The sequence below is a fragment of the Coffea arabica genome, chromosome 7e (assembly GCF_036785885.1).
Source record: "Coffea arabica cultivar ET-39 chromosome 7e, Coffea Arabica ET-39 HiFi, whole genome shotgun sequence".
Classification (NCBI taxonomy): Eukaryota; Viridiplantae; Streptophyta; class Magnoliopsida; order Gentianales; family Rubiaceae; genus Coffea; species Coffea arabica.
Genome location: NC_092323.1, coordinates 10052312 through 10073804, shown reverse-complemented (window position 1 = coordinate 10073804; position 21493 = coordinate 10052312). Strand labels below are relative to the sequence as shown.

The following is a 21493-nucleotide window of genomic DNA, read 5'->3' as shown; positions in this document are numbered from 1 at the left end:
TCAACACTGGCAGCGTTGAATGAATGATAATAATATAAAATTTAAATTTGATATTCAATTTTTGCACGTTGATCATGATCCAACGGTGATAGTGTATGTACCATCAATGTATATAAGATTTACTCATTCTTTTATGCTTAATTTTCTGTTATAACACTTGTTCTTTTTTTTTTTTCGGCCACCATATTTCTGGTTTTTCTTTCTTCGGTTGCTTGACTTTCCATTAACATGTATCTTATTGCCTGTTGGCAAAGTCTCCATGCTATTACACGTCTGAAGATAAAGCATAAGGAGTGCATCTAATCAAATTAGATACTGAAAACTCACATGGGAAATTTATCCCCACTCAAAATAAAAATTGATGAATTTTCCATTCAGTGCTCAGATAGACCAAGTCAGCAGAACACAATTTATTACCAACAAATGTTTGTATACTAGAAAAGTAAGCAGAACAGTAGGCATCTCACCCAGAGGCATAGGAATTTAAGTTGCTATTTTTAATCCTATTAACTCTTGGATTTGATGATTTGACATGTATCCCTAGGACTTAATTTTGCATAGGACAATTATAGAAATTAGAAACACACAACATTGAGTTCAAAGTCCTGAAAACTACTTAAAAACATAAAATAAAATAAAATAAAAGACTTTTACATAAAGCCTTTCTTTTCTTGGGGGAGAAAAAAAGGAAAGACAGAGATAAGTAGCCTATTCCTATCTTTTCATTGAAAGCCTTATCATATATACAAAACAAACTGTCGTTTTTGCAGAAGTTTAGAAAACATATTTAGAACTACCGAAATAGATAACCAACTCAATCAGAGCTTCTGGTAAAAACACAGAAAGAAAGTGTCCTGATGCTTATGAATACAGTTTCATGTCACCGACCTCCGTTTTCTTATTTTCCTGCAAGAACCACCATGGTCCATCCTTTGCTAATAGTCTGAAAAGGAAATACACTAAATCAGATGTTCTTGAAAATTGATGTATGCACTTTGCAGGATGGAGCAGTAGTATTCCATCACATGTAAATGTCTCAGTCTGAAACCAAGATAAAGTAGCAAAAACAAGCAGCAAAAAGGTATTATAACAAGCAGCAAAAACAACATTGTTGGCATTCGTCAATTCGATGAGGAAAAATGCAGCAGAGGAAATAGGGACCATTAACCAAGATAAAGCCCAAGTCAAGATTGATGCAAGAACTTAGGTGAAACTAATAATTGAGGCATTAGTAGTTGCTTTAACTTTTGTTGTTAAGTAGATCTATGTTCTTCAACATCTATGGAAATTAACATACTATGACAGATGCAATGGATGTACCAAACCATATGGTTTTGTTGAAGACACATACTTGATCTTACTTGACTTGTTGTATATAATTTAAGGATGCTCACGCTTCACTACGTTTACCAGACATGTAGCTGTATTACAGCGAAATTTAAGAAGCCAATTATGAGTCATATATTCCTGCAAACACCTCTAACTGAAGTTTCTATACGAGAAGATTACGGTCCCTCCACAGGACCAAAAATGAAAAAAGTTTCGATACAAGAAAGTTTTGTAGGAAGCAATGTTAATCGAGGACCATATACAAATCGTAACCACATTTTCAGATATAACCTTAAGTAGCCGGAGCTTACCTCATATACCCGGCCACAGTACGCAACCCCATGAAGATTGTCAAACCAGACCAAACTCCTGAAAGACCAACTATTGAAGGAGCATAGAGCAGAAATGCTGATGATATTGCCCCCACGACCATCTACAAATCATTTCAAGTCATAAGAAGCCATTTACAACAAAATGTATGTTCAACATATATTGCTTTTCCAAATCTTATGGACCACTTACCATGGAGCAAGCTGCAAATGGGAAATCTGAAACTCCATAATGCAGCCCATCAAAAATATAGGCTAAAGCATTGAGAGGTTGACTGGCACTGACAAACTGTAGACAAAAATAAGCATTATCAGGGACACGAGAGGAAAAAAACTGAAAGCTTAACTGCGGCATGCAGAATCATTCACTAACCAGTAATCCGGACTTAACAATATCCAGCACTTGCACATCATTGGTGAACAACTTGGCTATTGAAGGAAAAGACAGACCCAATATAACAGCTATAGAAATGCCAGTGAATAATCCTGTCTGCATAATGTAATTGCTAACAGATCAACAAATCAAATATAATGGATATCTCCAAAATAATTACTCTCCCAGGGAAGCCCAACACAGATTGATGCAAGAGATTAACTCACCTTTATAGCCATATAAGTAATTTCTTTTACTCTTCCATAATCACGTTTTGCTAAAGAACTTGCAATGAGTGCCTTCAAGTTGAACAAATGGTAAAGAAATCAATCATTCACTGAATCGTACTAGATGAGCAAAATTTGCATTCTCTAATGTTATTTCAATACAATAGTGAGTATATCAAATGACAATATGCAAGCCCATGAGGACAAAAACTTATACAGATCTATTAATTCTAACTCAGATTTATTTTTATTGCCTTGACAAGGAAAGAGCATAATTGGCAATTATACACAGAACTGACTTCTTTGCATCTTGAATACATGTTAGAAATGCAAAACTGCCTTCCAGAATTAGCAGAGAATTGTCAAACATAATTAGTTTTCACCTGGCCAGCCGCAGCTTGGGCATCTACGAGGAGAGATGCAGACAACCATACTTGCAAGCATATTTGATGGGCAGCCATGGATAAGGCTCCTTGACGAGCAGCCATTGATGTGCTAAGAGTCACAGTCAGGACAGCAGCAAGAGTTCTTCCAAGAAGAAAACCACCTACATACAATTGAAAAGTGAAAATGACATATGCTTTCTTCAAAAAAAAGAGCCGTGCCACCCCACCACACAAGTGAAAAAAGTAAGAAACTAAATGAAAACTCTTGATTTCAAACTTGTTGGCAATTATTTATCTCATCTACAAAGATGCTATCTGTTTCAAATGAAAAAAATTAAAATGATACTGACATTTGAAGATTAAACCAATTACTTATTATCGGTATTACATTCTTATCGAAGTCATTTAACATGAGCTAAGAGAGACTGTAAGCACCTTGAAAGGAAATTAAGGAACCTACTACAGCAAGAATGGTGAAAAATTTTAATCAACAGGACCAGATCATATGAGCGAGAGACCAAGAAACGATGGCGCACCAGATTTTAAGTAGTCACCAAAGTGCAAACTTTTCAAACTGGGTAGCAACAATGCCGTTCTCTTATTTAGATGCCATAGCATCAACAGGGTCACAATATATCTGACATGTTGAAATATAGGATTGTCAATGCCAGATGTAAATTGGAAGCAACAATGATGGTGAAAGTACTTACTGAGATGCGACTGTGGAAATGGCTGCACCAGTTACTCCCAATTGGAAAACATACATTGCTACTGGAAAGAAGAATACAGCTGCAAAATTTCCAAGCCCTGCACGTTCATTTTATGAATCGCTCAAGACAAGAAAACAAAGTGATGTCACTGGTGTCTATTTACCAAAAGTATTCTAAAGTGTTCTGGGTCTCATTCCCTAGTATAATTGTGTAGATGCAACTCAACATGAACTGTATCCAGCTCTTAACCAATTACTTTAAGGATAGGAAGAGATGAACAAGGATATCTGTTTAGTAAAGAAATGAGATTTGTGTTTATAATGGGGCATGCTATCACACATCAAGCACAATCTACTTAATCGGTTGAACCATGACTTCTTTGAGGCAGCTGTCACTTAAGTGAAGACGAGCTTTCTTTCGTTCGCTAACCGAAGCTGGAGAAGTAAATGAATTGACAATGCACGAGTCATTTTAGTCACCTAAAACAAAACTATTACTTTATCTTTTGTTCAGAAAGAACATGAGAAATAAATGAAATTTCATAAACATGCTACCAAAAGCTATTATTACAATAGAACATAGCAAGGTGAACTTCTGGTGTCTAATGACACTTCCAGTATGCTCCTGTGTAAGCTGATAAAATTCGCAATTACTATAGTTTTGTCAACATGTACAATCTTACCTAAACATAGAACAGGAGTCCGAGTATCCTTAAAACCACGTAGGATGCCCTGAATAGCCAGAGAAAGAACAACAGCTGGTGCACCAAGTGCTCTAAGTTTAAGAAAGTGTTCTGCTGGGATCCGCATCGGAGAAGCCTGTTAAAGACGAGAGATGTCAGTAAAGGTTCTTGACAGCACCCGAATCTGAATCTAGAAAATGGTTTAACCTAACATGTGGTTCAAACCCATGGAAACATGTAGCTTGACTTGTAATGTTTGTCCTAGACAAGTACCACTCACCATTGATATACCCATCATGCTGAGAAACACTCCTGATCCAAAAAACATTGCTGCAGCCTCAAACAAACCAATTCCCATGGACAACACCAAGGCAGTAGAGACAGAGGGAAGTGTCATTCTTTCATCTGTATCATCAAAGATTTCATAATTATCTGAACAAACGTAGTCTTTTCATTTCAACATCCTCAGCTTCCATTTAAGCTAACCTGAAGAAGATTCTTCATTGCCTTGCCTAGAAATGTCTTCAGCGACAAATGAAGTTGCCACGCTGAGGAGAGGGATATTGAATACCTTTGATATAATGTTAAATATGCATATCGATATCCCAGCAGATGCCAAGTCCAATGCACCTTTTAAAAAATTTAATTTCAAGTCAGAAGCTTTAGAAGCAGTGGACCAGGGTCCATGTTGACAACATAGTGTTTCAAAGCAAACCAAGATTTGTTACTAGGGCTTAACACTGGAGGAAAGCATGTACAAAGGCTTACCTAGCTTTCCGATGTAAGCTGTTTCCATAAGTTGTGCCAGTGGTTCAATTGCTTGTCCCGCAATAGCTGGTACAGATAGCATAATAAGCTCAGTTTGGACACTTGGGGTCTGTTGCTGTTCTGAAGATATTCCTGTCAATGCACTGAGAACCACGATTCAGGAATTTTATGTTTTCTGTTGTTTCTTCATTTGGCAGGAGACGTTCAAAGCTATAACCATTAGCTAGAAGTAAGGAACAGGGGAAACAATTCTACTGCTGTATTTTGTCCCAACTCAAACTGTGATATCTGCCAAAGGAGGTTCTTCCTTGAGCCAAAATTACATTAAACCAAGCAAATTCAAACAGTCCAGAAAAGCGTGCAGGTTCTTTAATAAAAGCACATATATCAGACTCATTCAAATCTTATAATATAGGAAGACAGAATGAACCACTAGCATCTGTCTGTAACGCTGGAGGATTTAAAACGTTAAAACCATAAGAACAAAAAATTTGAAGAAAAATGGGAAAAAAATATTCGCTGTAGATTGGAACCTGAGTCTTACATTGCTCCTTCATTTGATCCATTGATGAGCTTCTCTCTGGTTGATGTAAACCTTTCCTGTGCACCAGAAGTACCAATCTCATACTCCAGAGCACCTTGATCACTTACATAAGCACAATTCTTAACAGCATTATTGAATCTGAACCCTTTCCTCTGACTCACTCCAAGAAAATGATGATTACTAGAAATCCCACTCAAAATTCCAACTCTAAAGGCTTTCTTTATCACTCTTCTTTCGCATTTTGTACCAGAAATCCCAGGAGCTACCCCTCCATGAAGCTTAATTGCCGCCATTTCTTCCCACTTGAAGCCGATCAGTATCTGGAAATTCAACCAAGCAACAAAGGAAAAAGGAAAGGAAAAAATGAAGATCTGTCTTAAGTCTTGGTTATAATGCTAGCAAGTATCTCGTGTTAATTAAGAAATGTTAAGGATTTCAAACTGAAAACGCTGGATTTCAACAACCCTTTTGATAACATAAGCAAGGAATGCTATTTACTAGTTCTATACGTCAAGAACAGCAAATTCTGGGCCCAACCTTAAAAGACTGGAGCTTTAATGCAGTACAAAAGCATACAACATTCGAATTTGCAAGAAGAAGAAGAATAATAGAATTACCTGAGGCTTCAAGTGGAGAAGAACATATAATCTGAAAGACAAACCAGGCCAGAAAGTTGCTATGAATTTTTTGTCATTTATTATGGACTAATGTGTGCACTGGTGTGTGTCTGCGTGGCCTGCTTTGGTGGAAAGTATGTATATACGTAAGTGTGATCACGACATATTCTACAATATAAGAAATGTGATGAATGATATAAGGCTTTGAATGAAGGAGGGGTGGGTAGTTGGGACTTGAGGAAATATGATGATTTGGTAGAAATGTGGCGGCAAATTTTATGGGGCCCAGTTCCATTTTATATAAGTAGTCTTTTCAGTCATTATATATATATATTTTTTGTAATTATATATGAGTATGTTTTATACTATTACGAATTCTTAGTACAAAAAAGAGTTCTAGACGAATATATTATATTATATTATTACAATTCTTAGTACAAAAACGAAAAAAAAATGGAAATTGCTTTTTTTTCATATGTGATATGCTTTTTATATAACATATATCACATTAAAGAAGTGTTACAGTATTTTTTTCAAAAAATTATTTCAAATAATCAAATATCCAAACACACTTTATTATTTTCGTTTTGCAATTCTAATTTGGTTGGAAAATGCCAAGCTGATACAGCAAAGTCTACCGACACTCCGTACCACCGGAGTTGGACAATCACATATGTTAGAAATGATTCATAGAGTATTACATGTTTTTCTTGGCATATTACACGTGAAACATTATTGATAATTTGTTGGAGACTATTAAAACAGTTGATGATATTCTCCATTCCATTTGCTTGCTGCTGATTCATGCAATTTTAAAGGTGGAAACAATTGCTGTTCCATCGTTAGGAAGACCCTACACTGATAATTGCAAGAAAACCACATGTTTTGTATCTTTAGAGTTTGAGGTACCAATAATGCAATGAATTATTGGGGGTTGTGATTTGTCTGAGATCTTTCTTTCTTAGTAGAGACTAGAGAGAGAGATCTTCTTGAAAAGCACAATACATTCTATTTGTTGGAGGAAAACTAGTACTGTCCTTCCCATAAAACTAAGTGATGATTCAATGCAATATGATAGCAGTCTGAGAAAGATTTTTGGTTCAATGATAGTCATAGTAGACTCAATTATTATGGCATTTTCATCCAACAAACAAACAAGTGAGAATCATTTGTTGTAAATAACCTAAACTTGGGATGAGAAAGCTCATCACCAATTTCAATTTCACAGATTAGTTGAACATTATTGTTCTTGCTTTTCAATCACAATCATCAGTTGCTGTAGATTTCAATATCATCTTTAATTTGGGTAGTTTCCTCTCTGCTGTGCTGAATTAACAGGACATCACATGTGTCTGATAACATGTTATTTGGTCAGTGGTCTCCATCTCCTGAATCATTGGAGCAACTACACTTCATACGTGGTCTCAAATTTATTTGTCCCACTGGCATTCTTGACCCCATGAGAGGACCAAATTTATATGAACAGAAAATTTCTGAAGTACGGTGGTTTTACACTTTAACAGAAGAAACTATAGAGACAGTAGGTTGTATCTAATCTTCAACCATGTTGCCCTTGGATCTGGAGAATACAATCTGTGCTCGTTACAGGAGTATGGTTTTTGACAACTGAACATCAGGTTGTGTAGATTATATCAATATGCGAGCATGGAATGGAATAAAATGTGGAGACAACTTAATGCAGCTCCACCTAAACAGACTGAGTTACCACAGATTCCTCAACTATTTCATATGTTTAGAACAGGGAACAAATTGAGTCAAGAAATGAGGAGCTGAAGAAAGATGAATGCAACAGAAGCAAGTAATGCTTCGGAACTCATTGCCGTTCAGGAATCACTGCGACCTGTGAAAGACAAACTTGAGTTATATGAAGATAAAAGGAAATCCAAAGTATTCATGTCTGACTTGAAAAGGTTAGCTTGATAAGCACACTGATCTGAACCAACTCCTCTCCCTTCGATATGATAAGTAGCCGAGATAAACAATTTTTACAGCAATCTAAAATCTTATCTAATATTTTTTTTTTTTAAAAAAAAGAAAGGACAACCCTCATTTTCTTTTTGGCTCTTTCTATATATTAAACATTTATGGTCTAAAGAAGGGGTAATTATCAGATCAAGTTTGTTTTTTAGTATGACAGTAAAAGGGCCATTACCACCAACCTTAGTTTCAAGTTCGTTCCTGTCCTGCAAGAACCACCACGGACCACTTTTTTGTGATAACCTGAAAATGAGAAAAGATTTAATGGTAAATCACGAGATGCACAATATCAAGCGTAGCGAGAAACTACTTGGTGAGAATTCTTAAATCACTGAAAACGTCGAGTCCGTTTTGCAGGAAAAAGAAAAACTCAAGGGCACTTCACCCTGACTCAGGTTTGAAGTTAGCAGCGTTAGGCAAGAAAAAGGAAGAAGTCACCAAGACTCAGGAGAAGTGACACGGATAATATTCAGAAATTTTCAGCAATAAAGCTGCTGTAGTTTCTAAGATGAAACTTTCCTTTTGGGGTTTCTGCATAGACAAGTATTGCAGTACTATTGCATTTTGGAAGAGAGAACCCATAAAAGCAACAATCTCAGTGCCGAGACAAGAAAAATTCCACTGCTGCCATTTACCTCCAAAATCCACTGATGGAGCGCAACCCCATGAATAAAGTCAAACCTGACCAAATTCCTGAAAGACCAAGCATTGAAGAAGCTTGGATGAGAAATGCTGATGAGATTGCCCCGATGACCATCTGAAAAGTTTTTGGAGTTGTAAATGAATGTCAAGACGTACAATGTAAAGGTAAACATTCTACTATTAAACATTATAGACAGGCCACATACCATCGAGCAACCTGCATAGGGGAAATCAGAAACACCATAATGGAGACCGTCAAAAACGTATGCCAGAGCACTAAGAGGCTGACTGGCACTGACGAGCTGTGAAGGCACAGATATTTATGTCTTTTGGAAAGAAACAGGAAAACTGTTAAAACTGAAAGAAGTGCAGTCATAAACATACCAGTATAACAGATCCAATTATATTTTGCACTTGTGCATCAGTAGTAAACAATTTGGCCAATAGAGGAAGAGACAAGCCCAATATGACAGCTAAAGCAACACCTGTGAGTAATCCTGTCTGGAGAAGCATAGGTGGCAATATATCAAAGAACATTAAATAGTAGGGAGATAGGTGAGGTGAAAAAACTGTTCAGATGTGGTTGAAGGAAAGCTCAAATGAGGAGACATGAGCGACTAAACCACCTTTAAGACTGCATATGTTATCTCTTTGACTCTGCTGAACTCAGCTTTAGCAAATGAACTTGCGATTAGAGCCTATAAACAATAGTACCATTGAATTAGATGCTTTCTGCCATCAAGATAGCACCGAGAAGTTAAAACTAACTGTCCAGTAACACAGGGCAAAGAGCTCGGGTTAAACGAACCCATTTTTATGAGAAATTTTCCCAGATGAACGTTTGTTCCATTGCATATGCAAGGACTCAACACTCAGCATGTAAAAGTCCATTATCAATCAGCTAATTATCAAGTTCAAGTCTGTAATGCGAATGATTTTCATATTCCTTGAGAGGAAGAGGACTGCATTTTGTAATCATCTGAAAGTTCACTTCCACAGAGTACAGATCGAGTAACATGTACTGTTTGTGAGGTCCCCTCCGTAGAACGTTAGAAACAACCCAATAACATTCTAATTCAATTCTAAACATGCAATATTGAATACAATACCTTGGTGTTCATTCAATACTACATGAACCAATGAGCAAAGCGTGATAATTCTGTTACCTGAGCAGCAGAAGCTTGAGCTTCAACTAGGAGTGGAGCAGCCAACCAAACTTGCAAGCATATCTGATGAGCAGCCACAGATAGAGCTCCAAGATGGGCAACCATTGACGTGCTCAAAGTCACTGTTGTTGCAACAGCTACAGTTTTTCCTAGAACAAAACCACCTGAGCAGAAAATGTGTATGAATATGAGATGTTTCCTTCAGCTCATGCAACTGCCCAGTCTCTACATCCTTTAGGGAGAAAATCGAACAGGAAGGAAAAAGATTAAAGCAACAGTTTTCATAAAGGCTCTGATGAAAACAGTTTTAAGATCTCTTCATGTTGGAGAGACCAACATGGTCCAGGCCTCAGAGCAAGAATATCAGACATAGGAGATTCCTTGGTGGAGTACATTAAGGTGGGTTGACTGTGAAAAGTGGGATCAATGAAATTCTTATCAGATTGGACAGACATTAATGACATTGCCTCTTAGCCCAAGATGCTAGCTAAAAGAAAAAAAAGAAAACAAGGAATCAAATTTTGCTCCAAAGAGAGAGAACAAGTAACCAGGACATAATCTGATCCTAAATCCAGGAAAATAACCATTTACCTGATCTTAAGTAGTCACCAAACTGCAAATTTTTCATATTGCAGAACTGCAGTATGGTCCTCTTGTTCAGATGCCACAACATCAAAATGGTGACAATGTATCTGAAATGTTGAAACATGAATATATTATCATCAGAGACAGGTAAAAACTAGTTGCTTTGGTGCAAGGACCTACTGAGATGCAACTGTGGAAATTGCTGCACCAGTTATACCCAAGCGAAAGGTATACATGGATACTGGAAAGAAGAACACAGCTGCCAAATTGCCAATTCCTGCACATTCATTTTCCATTTGTAAAGATAAGTTGGATAATTTAAAGAATCCTAAATTCCAACAGGACCATTCAAGAGTTTCAACAACAAATTAGTCTTGCCTAAACATAAGACAGTGGTCCTTGTATCCTTGAAACCGCGGAATATGCCTTGAATGGCAAGAGAAACCACTACTGCTGGAGCTCCAATTGCTCTGAGTCTAAGAAAGTTTTCAGCTGGACTACGCATTGGGGAAGCCTGTTAAGAAAATAAGATCCTTGGAACCTTACTAAACACTCAATGATGTATTGAAAGTACAAATTCCTATAGTTGATACAAATTGTAGAATATATACTTTGATTCCAAGTATAAATATGTCCGATGCTTTCCCAGTTTTATCAAGTTCGATACACGTAAAACTTACTGTTGATACACCCATAATGTTCAGAAAGAGTCCTGATCCTAAGGTCATTGCTGCTGCCTCAAATAATCCAATTGCAAAAGATAAAGCTAAGGCTGTAGAAACTGAGGCTAAAGCCCTTCTTCTATCTGTTTGAGCACAGCAGTTCAGTAAAATCTTTGAGACCCCCATAATATTAACTGTAGCACCCATTTAAGTTTACCTGGAGTGGTGTCCTCGTGTGAGTGTTGAGAAATATCTTCAGCGACAAACGAAGTAGACAGACTAAGGAGAGGAATGTTGAACACCTTAGATATAACATTGAATATTGAAAGTGATACTCCGCCTGCAGCCAACTCGAGTACACCTTAAAAAAAAAAAAAGAAATTCAATTAGGCACTTACCAGACCATGCAGCAGAGAAACAAGTTGGAATGGAAGAGGAACAAATGTAAGCCTATGGAGGTGACAAATGTATGTGTATTTCATAACTAACCTAGCAGATCACAAGCAAAACCACTCATCACATTACCGTGTTTCCACTTCTTAGCCTAAGTGATTAAAATTGACATCTGCTATTCATAGGCAGACATGCATCAGTGAGAGTACAAGTATGGTAGGAAAAAATTTGGCCAAAAATAAAGAAGAGTACTCATGAAAGTAGATGAGTTTACCTAATCTTCCAACATAAGCCGTTCCCATGAGTTGTGCTAAAGGTTCAATTGCTTGTCCTGCAATAGCTGGCAGTGACAGCATTGCTAGCTCACAAAAGACAGCTGGAGCATTGGGTTGATCCTTTAACGTTCCTGTCACAGCTCTAACATTCGCAACACCACATTTCCTTATTGTTATTACCCGTTTATTTGCAGCTAAGTAATAACATTTCTCAGAATTGGTGAAAACAAAGAATTACATGCCAGGCCTATTTGCGGTCCAAGTCCAGCTGAGTTTTATGTGGCTCGACCTGAGCTGTCCAATCCCCCACCCCGTCTTTTTTTTTTTTTTTGAAAAAATAAAAGGAAAAGAAGAGCTTTGATGATTAAACTTACCAGCCTAGATCAGGCCACATCAATCATAAGCCCAATTTGAGCAGCTAATTGTGACTAGAAGTTGCGCCTATAAACTGTACCACAATCCCTTCCCATTTCTTTAATAGTAGTATTTCTAATTCACAAATTTAAGATGTCACTATCACCCAAAAAAGGAAATGGAGAATCACCATCGGCAAGCAGGCACTGTCCAATCTGAATCACCTCACGGTAGAAACCCAAAATATGTATTAAGGTTAAGAAGCACGCTCAGCTCTGATGCCAGGACAATCCAGATAGAAATCAAAATCAGGCAAATATGACAAGAATCAAGTGGTGCATTAAGTCTCATACTTACATGTCTCCTTCATTTGATCCGCTACAGAGTCGCTCTCGGGTTGAAGTACACCTTTTTTCCACATAAGAAGAAGAACCCGCTTCATAATTCAAAGAATGCTGATCACTGACTAATCCAGAATTCGGAGCAGCATTGTTGCATGTCAATACCTTCCTCTGATTTGCTCCAAGAAAATCACTATGAAGAATCCATTTTGAAGAATTTTGTAGATTGGTAGCCTTCCTAATTGGCCTTCTTCCACATTTACCCGCAGTATTCCCACGAACTAGTGTAGCACCACCAGAGAGTTTAATGACTGACATTTGGGCTCAATCAGAATGTAGCAAAACCTGCAAAATATCACACTCCGACTGATTCTTCCATAAGAACCCACACCAAATTCGATTATTTCCAACTCTTGGATCCTCATTTTTAATACTGATTCTTTGACTTCATGGCACGCTTGCATATTTTTAAGGTGGAGATATGTTTTTTTTCTTTTTTGTCAGTCAAAAGTTCTTATAGTCTTTCAGTCAGGAAAGCTGCCAAAAAGAATTCAAGAAAAGCCATCCCAGGGAGTCAAAAAAAAAATGTCGAATGAAGCAAGTAAACAAACAAATTTCTCAACCGTTCGAAACAAGCATGAAGTGGACATTACAAACCATAAAAAGACTCCAAAATAGAGATGGAGGGAGACAAGAAAAGAAACACTTAACTGAGATCAATCTCGGTACTCTGTCCGCCGCCAACTCAACCAACAAAAAATATGCAACTCTGATTATTGCAGACATCTTTGACACATTTAAGTTCTGCTACTTGCTTGTGAAATATTACTACTATTCTTTGAAGTTTCTCCTCGCGGATCAACTGGTCAGAACTCTTTTTTTTTTTTTTTTTTTTAAAAAAAATCTTTTTCGAAAAAAATTTCTGAACCCTGTAGAAATTTTATTGGAATGACAGCGTAAGTAGCCTAGGAGGTACAGTTTCAGAAAGCTGTTGGGAAAATTCTGTGCATTGCTACGTTGTTCACGAGGAATTTCACAAGTACTTAAGTGTCAGGAAAAACATGTACGGACGTGTATAACTCTTTGCCAATGTTTTAGGACCACAGGAAGAGGGGCATGACGAAAAGGACCCATAGTTATTTTTCTCTAGTCTTGACTAATAGTACTCAAAAAAAAAAAAGAAAAAAGAAGAAAGAATCTTGACTAATATTCATGATTGTATACATGGTCTGCTCTGGTTCCTGAATCAGAGTCTTTAGTTTTTGATAGTTGAATAGATCTCTTTTATTACTACTATTACGTTACCTATTATTTTATGGCGAATGGGTGACTGCTGTAGCAGCAACATAACGTTGAACCTTGACAAATATTTTTGAAAAGTTGATTCTAATCATTTTCATCAATCCTTGCTCTTATTTGTAAATTACAAATAAGTTGAACCGATACAAATAAATATACCACCCGTTTGGTTGGAATTCCACAATGACAATGACAATGACAATGACAATGACAATGATATTCCATTTCTTTTTATTACTATAATGGATTTCCTATTTTTGTTCTTCAATATTTTTTCTTGCTTCATAATGGAATGGGCTGATCTCTGAGCCAAACCACCGCCAAGTAGCAGCCAACAATCATAGCCTATGACATCAGGAAACATATATAGTAGTTCCCAAAACTTCACAAATTCATCTCAAATTCTTCAAATCATCTCCACCCATGTTAGTGAAAACAAAATTTCAATTGAAATTTAACAAACTATTTTTTTTCCAGTTTGTACAAATCTGAAAACCCACCACCATCACTACCAATTGCTAATTTAAAAAAAAAAAAAACAATTCACCATGAATACCCAACATCATGAAGAAGAAGAAGAAGAAGAAGACTCAATCATTACCAGCTAAATCAGGAGAAGAAGAAGATGAAGAAAACTCAACCATCTCTTGCTTGGATCCCACGGTTGACCTATATATGTTGGAGGAATCTAGAGCTGAAGGGTTAAGGGAAAGCTTGGAAAAGGCGGTAGAAGCAAGGGGTGCTACGCGGTGAGAATGTGAGTGAAAGAGGTGTCGAGAGGGAGAGAGTTTTTGGTGCAATGAAGGTTTCTTTATATTATTTTTGTGGTTTGGTGAGTAATCAAGACAAAAGTGCCCAATTTACTCTGGAATGGCCATTGAAGAGTTTTTGTTCTTCCATTATCATAGATCATTACCATTGCAGTATTCCAAACATTATCAATGACCATCATTGATGGCCATACCCATTGCCTACACCCTAAACCCTCCAACCAAACGGGTAGAGGGTTTTATTACTACTCTTACATTACCTATTATTTTATGTTGAATAGGTGACTGTTGTAGCAACAACATAAGGTTGAACCTTGACAAATATTTTTGAAAAGTTGATTCTAATCATTTTCATCAATTCTTGCTCTTATTTGTGAAATTACAAATAGGTTGAACCGATACAAATAAATTAGGGCAAAGAGTCCCAGTGGCCCTCAAACTATTAGATGGATGAACTTTTGGTCCCCAAACAATTACAAGTAAATTTTTGGCCCCCTATCTATCCAAAATACAAAATGTTAGACCTTTTGTCAAAATCAGCAGTTAATATCGACGGAATCTACGATTACGTGAGACGCACACCGAAATACGAAGGACATTTTTTTCCACAATGAGCTGTTTACTTTCATCACTATCTCTCCCTCTGTCTGCCATTATCGGCTACTGCTGCAACTTCCCGACTACCAGTACCGTGGAAATGATGAATGTAAAAATGGCTGCTTTAAGAGTGAAGCCAAACAAAACCTGCATGCAAGGGGCACTGCAGAGCATAGCCACCAACCCAAAGCCTTAAAGGGGTGCTGGGTCTCTCGGTGACGGTAGTCAAAAGCACAAAGGCAGCCACCAACATAAACCCCAAGTTCCATATCAAATCAAGAATCACGAAGGGCCTTGAGAATGGACATTCTTGGCCTACTGGGAGTGATGGGCCACGACCACAGTCATCCTCATGCTCCTCCCTCTCCTCCTCCTCATCATCATCATCGTAATCATTGAAGAAAATCCTGTGGTGGTTCAAGGTGGTGGAGGTCAGTCTGGAGAATGTGGTGGCTATATTGGTGGGGGCCCTTGTGTTATTGTTGGAGCTGCTGTTGTGGCCATTCTGAAGAAGAAGCAAGCCTTGCTGCTGGTTCTCCAGGTCCATTTATAGGGATGATAAAATTCCAGTGGCTGCAATCTACTCTTTTGTCCGATGAGAGAGAGCTGGTGCGGTCGGTGGCGGTAGTGAGTTTTGTTTTGTTTTGAGAGACACGGTTACAGTAGCAGCAGAGCAAAGAAATGCTCTGTTGGTCGACTCCGCTGCACTTTGGGAAGTGGGGGCCTACTGAGGATTGAGGAGAGACAATCACTCACTCATCTGTGCAATTCTCTATTTTGCAGTGACTTTCCTTTCTTGTCTTCTTACTTCTTCATATGCATCTCTTTGCTATTCAGCTACATTAATTCTTTTCAGAAACCCAGGTATGACCTCCGTTGAACGGCTGCACATCTCCTTGTCAATTCACTGCCAAAATCTGCAGCCACCATCCGTGCATTCCACAAATCTCTGCCCAGCAGCCACAATCTGTGCATGACCCTCGACATTTTCTCACACCTGTACAATGGGAAAGGCGGATTGTTGGTTTCTCGCATGCTTCCAGTTCAGCAACTTCTTTGGCTGCAATGGAGTTTTTCTTTGTTCAAGTTCGGGAAGGAGTCCCATTTTACCGAGTGGAACACAGGTCATTGTGGATAAAAATGCCCTTCGTATTTCAGCGTGCGTCTCACGTGGTCGTGGATTCCGTCAGTATTAATTGCTGATTTTGACAGAAGGTCTAACATTTTGTACTTTGGATAAATCGGGGGTCAAAAGTTTACTTTTAATTGTTTGGGGGCCAAAAGTTCATTCGGCTAATAGTTTGAGGGCTACTGAGACTTTTTGCCCAATAAATTATGTGTTTTTGGTCTAACTAGTGTACAAACTAGTCCAGAAAACGAGGAGCATGAGTTACGTCTCTTTGACTTCAATATCGAAAATCGAAAATTGAAATTTTCCACTATAAAATAAATTAAAGGCTGCTCTGGCGACGGACGAATTCGTCTTATTGAATCAAATTCAAGTAGTGAGTTCGAAATTATCAAGTTCTTCAAAGTTGTCTTCAAGTTCTTCAAAATCGGAGTTGGAGTTTATTTTACCTTACTTGATCTTGACCAAATTGAGCTTAATCGAGCTCAATCGAGTTTTCAAACTCGATTTTTTTAGTAAATTTCATAATTTTATAATAAATAATTAAAATTTATAGTATAAATATACTACTCGATAAGGTTTGACAAATACTTAAATTTTGATTTTTCTACTCGAATTTGTACTCGACTCGATTATCTTATCAAGCAACTTGAACTCGATCAATATCAAGTTCGATTTGAGCCTTTGCCAAGTTATTTGTGAACCTGAGTCAAGTAATTTGATTGATTTACACCCAAAGTTGGCCAATAGTTCATTTTGCTTTGTGTTTACTAAAGCCAGGACGTCCCTCTGATAGGAGAATGCATCTCCAAGGGAAAAAAAGAGCCAATGCAGTCAAGTATCCAAAAAATATAGGGAAAATGATCGGTTTCATCCTTCACATTTCACAAAAATATTCTTTTCGTCCCTCACTTTTAAAATGAAGCAATTTCGTCCTTAACATTTAAAAACTAAAATTATTACATCCCTGAACCCAAATTTCAATTTGAATCAAACCACCAATCAACCTGATTACAAATTTTGGGGGTGTAATTGGTAGATCACTTTGTTAACTCAACTTGATATTCATGTAAAATTTAATGAACCTAAAAAGAAAAAAGAAAAAATTATAATATAAAAAAGAAAGATTAATCTTTTCTACATTATCATTGTATACACTGACGGTTTTATGTACCGCCATATCATTTTAATTTAAATTTAAACACTAAATTTTATATTTATGATACACATCTAGATTCGCAAGCGGATATACTAACGGTGCATGAAAAATTTATCAAAAAAAAAACTCTACTATTCCAATACAAAGAATGGCCTTTTATGTTATAATTTTTATTTTTTTGGTTTAATAAATGTCATGTGAATACGATGAAGTTGACCGAATGATCTATCAATTCTATTTTTGAAATTTATTACTGGGTTATTGGATGGTTTGATTCAGATTGAAAATTAGGTTCAGGGATGTAATAGATTTAATTTTTAAATGTCAGGGACGAATTTGCTTCATTTTAAAAGTGAGGGACGAAAAGAATATTTTTGCGAAATGTGAGGGATGAAACATGTCATTTTCCCAAAAATATATTCCCCACCCAAAAATAAGGCATCCTTTGGATTACAAAATTTTGGAGTATTTGTAGAAAAATATATTATAATGATGTAATGTATAAATGATAAAATTGTAATTAGAAAATGTGTCAATAAATTTTTTTTTTTACAAAAATTCACAATCTAAACAAGGCCTAAATTACAACAATAATAGTATCGATTTACTCTTCATGCTGATGCAAGTTGCTCATCTTGTTGATCTTATATCAAGGACGATAGAGCAAATTAGATTATTTCCTTCATTTCATGCCGTGATTGCCGCCATGCTGGGCTTATCTTTCTCCCTTCCTAAGACGAGTTATTCCATTTTGGAGCATCTTTGAAACATTAGCTATTGGTAAAGATGACTAATGATGATATAGATTGGTGTTTGGAAGAAAAAAAGAAATAATTAATTTAGAACAGTAATTGAACATAGAAATGTTTCCCCACCCAAACTTTTTATCACCCAAAAAAAAAAAAACTTATAAGTGTTCCCAACCCTCCCACTTAATAAAATGCAAACGTCAAGTGTTTCCTGTCGGTTAGATTCTCCTTCCCCAACAATAGGACGGAGTAGGTTATAAAAATATTATCACAGTGGCAAAAAAAAAAGAAAGTGGTGCCATTTGGAAACACTCCAAATCTGGCATATACACTGTCAAAACAGGATACAATGAGTGCATAAAGAAGGCAGGAAGAATGGAAGGGACAACAAAAGAGGGATCGGAAGGTAGCAGAAATGGGCAAATAGAAAAGTGCTTCAAGAGTTTGTGAAAACTCAACATTAAGCACAAATTGAAATTATTTATATGGAGGTGCCTTAAACAATTTCTGCCGACAAATGAGCTAATTCATAGGAAGACCAAAGCTGGAGAAGACAGGAGAACCCTGGTGCAAGTACTGTGGAGATAAAGTGGAAACACTTGAGCATACTTTATTCTTCTGTCCAAAGGCTGAACAAGTTTGGCAAGTAGCACCTATTCAATGGGACGGATTACTAGAGAGAAGATGGAATTTCTGGGACTGGTGGGAAGGATTAATTGAGGCATTGAGAAGAGAAAATGGGAGAGACCACATCAACCTAACTGTTAATAAACTATGGAACATTTGGAAGGAGAGAAATGGGTTCCAGTTTGAATCAAAAGGAAAGAAGGAAATCGAAGTGGTGCAAAAAGCCTGGCAAGAATGGGAGGAATATGATAGATGTTGCAAGGAACAGGAACCTCACAGGTCAAAGAATGAGAACGATCTTAAGGGGCATAGAGAAGAAAGAAGGAAAAAGGACCACATAAACTTGCGAGTAGCTGTAAAAAGTAAGCAAACCAACAGAAAAGTTGGGTGGGAATCACAGCAGTAGACCCACGAGGGAAGTTACGCTTACGGGTGGCATGGGCTATGTCAGAACAACATGGAGGGACTAAAAGAAGGGATAATTTCAGAAATCTCCCCTGAGGTTTCTGACAGTTTCACTCACCTCCCCTGAACTTTGCAAAATATCATATACCTCTCCTGAACTTATAGTTGGAGTAACAAGATCAGCCAATGTCAGAAAAATGAGCATTAAAAAAATATTTTGAGGAATGAGATGATATTTGTGTTCTACATGTGCCCTTTTTGCTTATCCACAACTTGAGATAAAGCAAAAGCAAAAAAATGAAGTAATAAGTTGAACCAGATAGAGACAAATGCAGATGGCTTCTTCAAGCAATGTTACAATGCTATATATATATATTTTAGCTATTAGACATTTAATTAGCTAATATGATCATTCAATTAATTGAAACATACTTCTAGTGATATAAAAAAATGTATAGTTTTATAATTCGAGTGATTAAAAGTATAAATTTTTATTAGTTAAGTCATAAAAAAATATTATTTGAGTGATTAAAAGTATAAATTTTTACTAGTTAAGTCACAAAAAAATTTCACTATTTGGTTAATTGAGTGAATGGCAATTGCAGTTAAATAAATAGTGTAATGATCAAATAACCAAATTTTCAATAGTTTAATAACTCTTTTTTGCGATTTTCTCTGTGGAAAATGAAATGAAGTAGCAAGATACTTCATTTCATTTAGTGCTAGATACTTTAGTTGAGATTTTTTTTAAAAAAAATTAATTCACACTGTAGTTAGTCGAATTTATTCAACAAGTTTCGTTTGAATACCAGAATTTCGGTAGATCCGATTTTCAAAAAATTCAATAACCCAAATTGTGTTGCATCACTTTATGAGATAATGTAATATACAATTTACGTCATTGAATTTTGAAAACCAAATTTACCCAAATATAAGTAATGAGTTACACTAGATATCCAAATATAAGTAATGAGTTACACATACCTCCCCTATTGCTATAAAAGTACCTTAATTTGGGTAACTCATTAATGCTGTCATTGATGATATCATTAATGAGTTACATATACCTCCCTTGTCTTTTATTGCTGTGATATCATTGATGATGAATTGACAGATAATCTGACATACCTTAATTGACAGATACCCAAATTTAGCCTTAGAATACTACTATTCCAATTCATTTTGCTTGAATGGATTGACTCTATCCCTTTCTTTGTTTTATGCATTTTTTCAACCCTATTATCAAAAATTTCTACTCACCAACCCAAATGTCTACCATCTATTATGAGTCTACCATGATTAAGGATAACTCCAGGGACCTAATCCTGGAAACAGACAGACTTGCTTGGACCAACAGATGTGTGATCAAGCAATCACTCTATAATTTTATAGAACATATATAATACAAAAATAGGTAGGCCAGTGTTTCATCATCTAGTTAGGTGCAACAAATACGCGTCATCACTTACAACACAATCAATTCCAGCCTATGTATCTTAAACGTACGCTTCAATTTGCCTAATTAAATCAAATTACAGCGTTAAAGTCAATTGTTTGGCTCGCCCGAGTTCATACAGCTACTTGGGTTGGTCCCTATCTACTTAGATTAGTGTTAACACTCTAGCCTCGTTCATGGACCCAATTACGTAATACTACAGTCTGATTCTCCAACCGTATCAATCTCATTGTGCTAAGTGACTGGAATGATAAAAGTACGCACGCAGCTAATATTTAAGGCCAACCGATCGATTTCCACTAGCTGGCAAAGTGATTAATTGATATGACCCTATTGATCTTTTTCGTCGTCATGCATCAAGATTCAAGGCTGCATCTAGACAACCATCGTTTTATCAAGAAAGAAAGACAGGAGTTAAAATTCAAAATAGAACGTCCTACATATGTGAAGTTTTATCAAGAATGACATAAAGCTGACTAGGATAAGTTAAAATTCTACATCAGATACCAAATGAAGAAGAATTGGAGGCTAGCCTAGCTCTTAAGTATTTCAATATCCATCAATTGCCATATGGATTTCTGGGCACGCAGTTGATATTAAACGCGGAACTAAAAAGTTGCAAGAAAACGCGTTTGTCATCCGCGTCTCTAGAATGTCAAGATTGTCAAATGATGATGATGATTCGACATCCGCATGTCTAATAGTCTTCGTCGCCGCCCTCACGTGATCAGCTCAAAGGAAGCTACAGAGAAATTGCGTTTTGAGAAGTTGCGTTTTGAGACATGTTCTCCCATGACAAAGGAATTGCTGATGCATTTTTGCTGAATCAGCGTAGTGACGTCCTTGTCTTGATCACTTCAGCTGGTCTTTATTTATTTCTTTTAGTTTAAATATTTGTCTTATGGTCTGACACGACATTCA

General features: G+C 36.7%; 2 protein-coding genes across 7 annotated transcripts; both read right to left on the bottom strand.

Annotated features, from left to right (window-relative positions):
- Nucleotides 1–700: 700 nt before the first annotated feature.
- On the bottom strand, nt 701–6118 carry LOC113701551 (protein DETOXIFICATION 45, chloroplastic-like). The gene is made up of 14 exons (XM_027222266.2): nt 5966–6118; nt 5349–5668; nt 4805–4947; nt 4523–4666; nt 4317–4441; nt 4037–4172; nt 3355–3451; nt 3181–3281; nt 2642–2805; nt 2259–2330; nt 2032–2148; nt 1852–1947; nt 1641–1762; nt 701–943 (listed from the first exon to the last, which is right to left on the bottom strand). Exons 2-14 carry the CDS (start codon nt 5639–5641, stop codon nt 862–864), a joined length of 1692 nt encoding a protein of 563 aa, XP_027078067.1. The 5' UTR covers nt 5642–5668; nt 5966–6118; the 3' UTR covers nt 701–861.
- Nucleotides 6119–7384: 1266 nt separating this feature from the next.
- On the bottom strand, nt 7385–14666 carry LOC113702404 (protein DETOXIFICATION 45, chloroplastic). Of its 6 annotated transcripts, none has more exons than XM_027223596.2 (15): nt 14282–14661; nt 12398–12726; nt 11686–11828; nt 11236–11379; nt 11037–11161; nt 10735–10870; nt 10537–10633; nt 10363–10463; nt 9772–9935; nt 9232–9303; nt 8990–9106; nt 8812–8907; nt 8599–8720; nt 8146–8206; nt 7385–7826 (listed from the first exon to the last, which is right to left on the bottom strand). In XM_027223596.2, exons 2-15 carry the CDS (start codon nt 12697–12699, stop codon nt 7800–7802), a joined length of 1707 nt encoding a protein of 568 aa, XP_027079397.1. In that variant the 5' UTR covers nt 12700–12726; nt 14282–14661; the 3' UTR covers nt 7385–7799. The 6 variants fall into 6 exon arrangements, with proteins under 6 accessions (XP_027079397.1, XP_071916008.1, XP_027079399.1 ...); XM_072059907.1 differs by lacking the exon at nt 14282–14661 and adding an exon at nt 12231–12315 and having other exon boundaries at nt 12398–12522; XM_027223598.2 differs by lacking the exon at nt 9232–9303 and having other exon boundaries at nt 14282–14666.
- Between the last annotated feature and the right edge of the window lie 6827 nt (nt 14667–21493).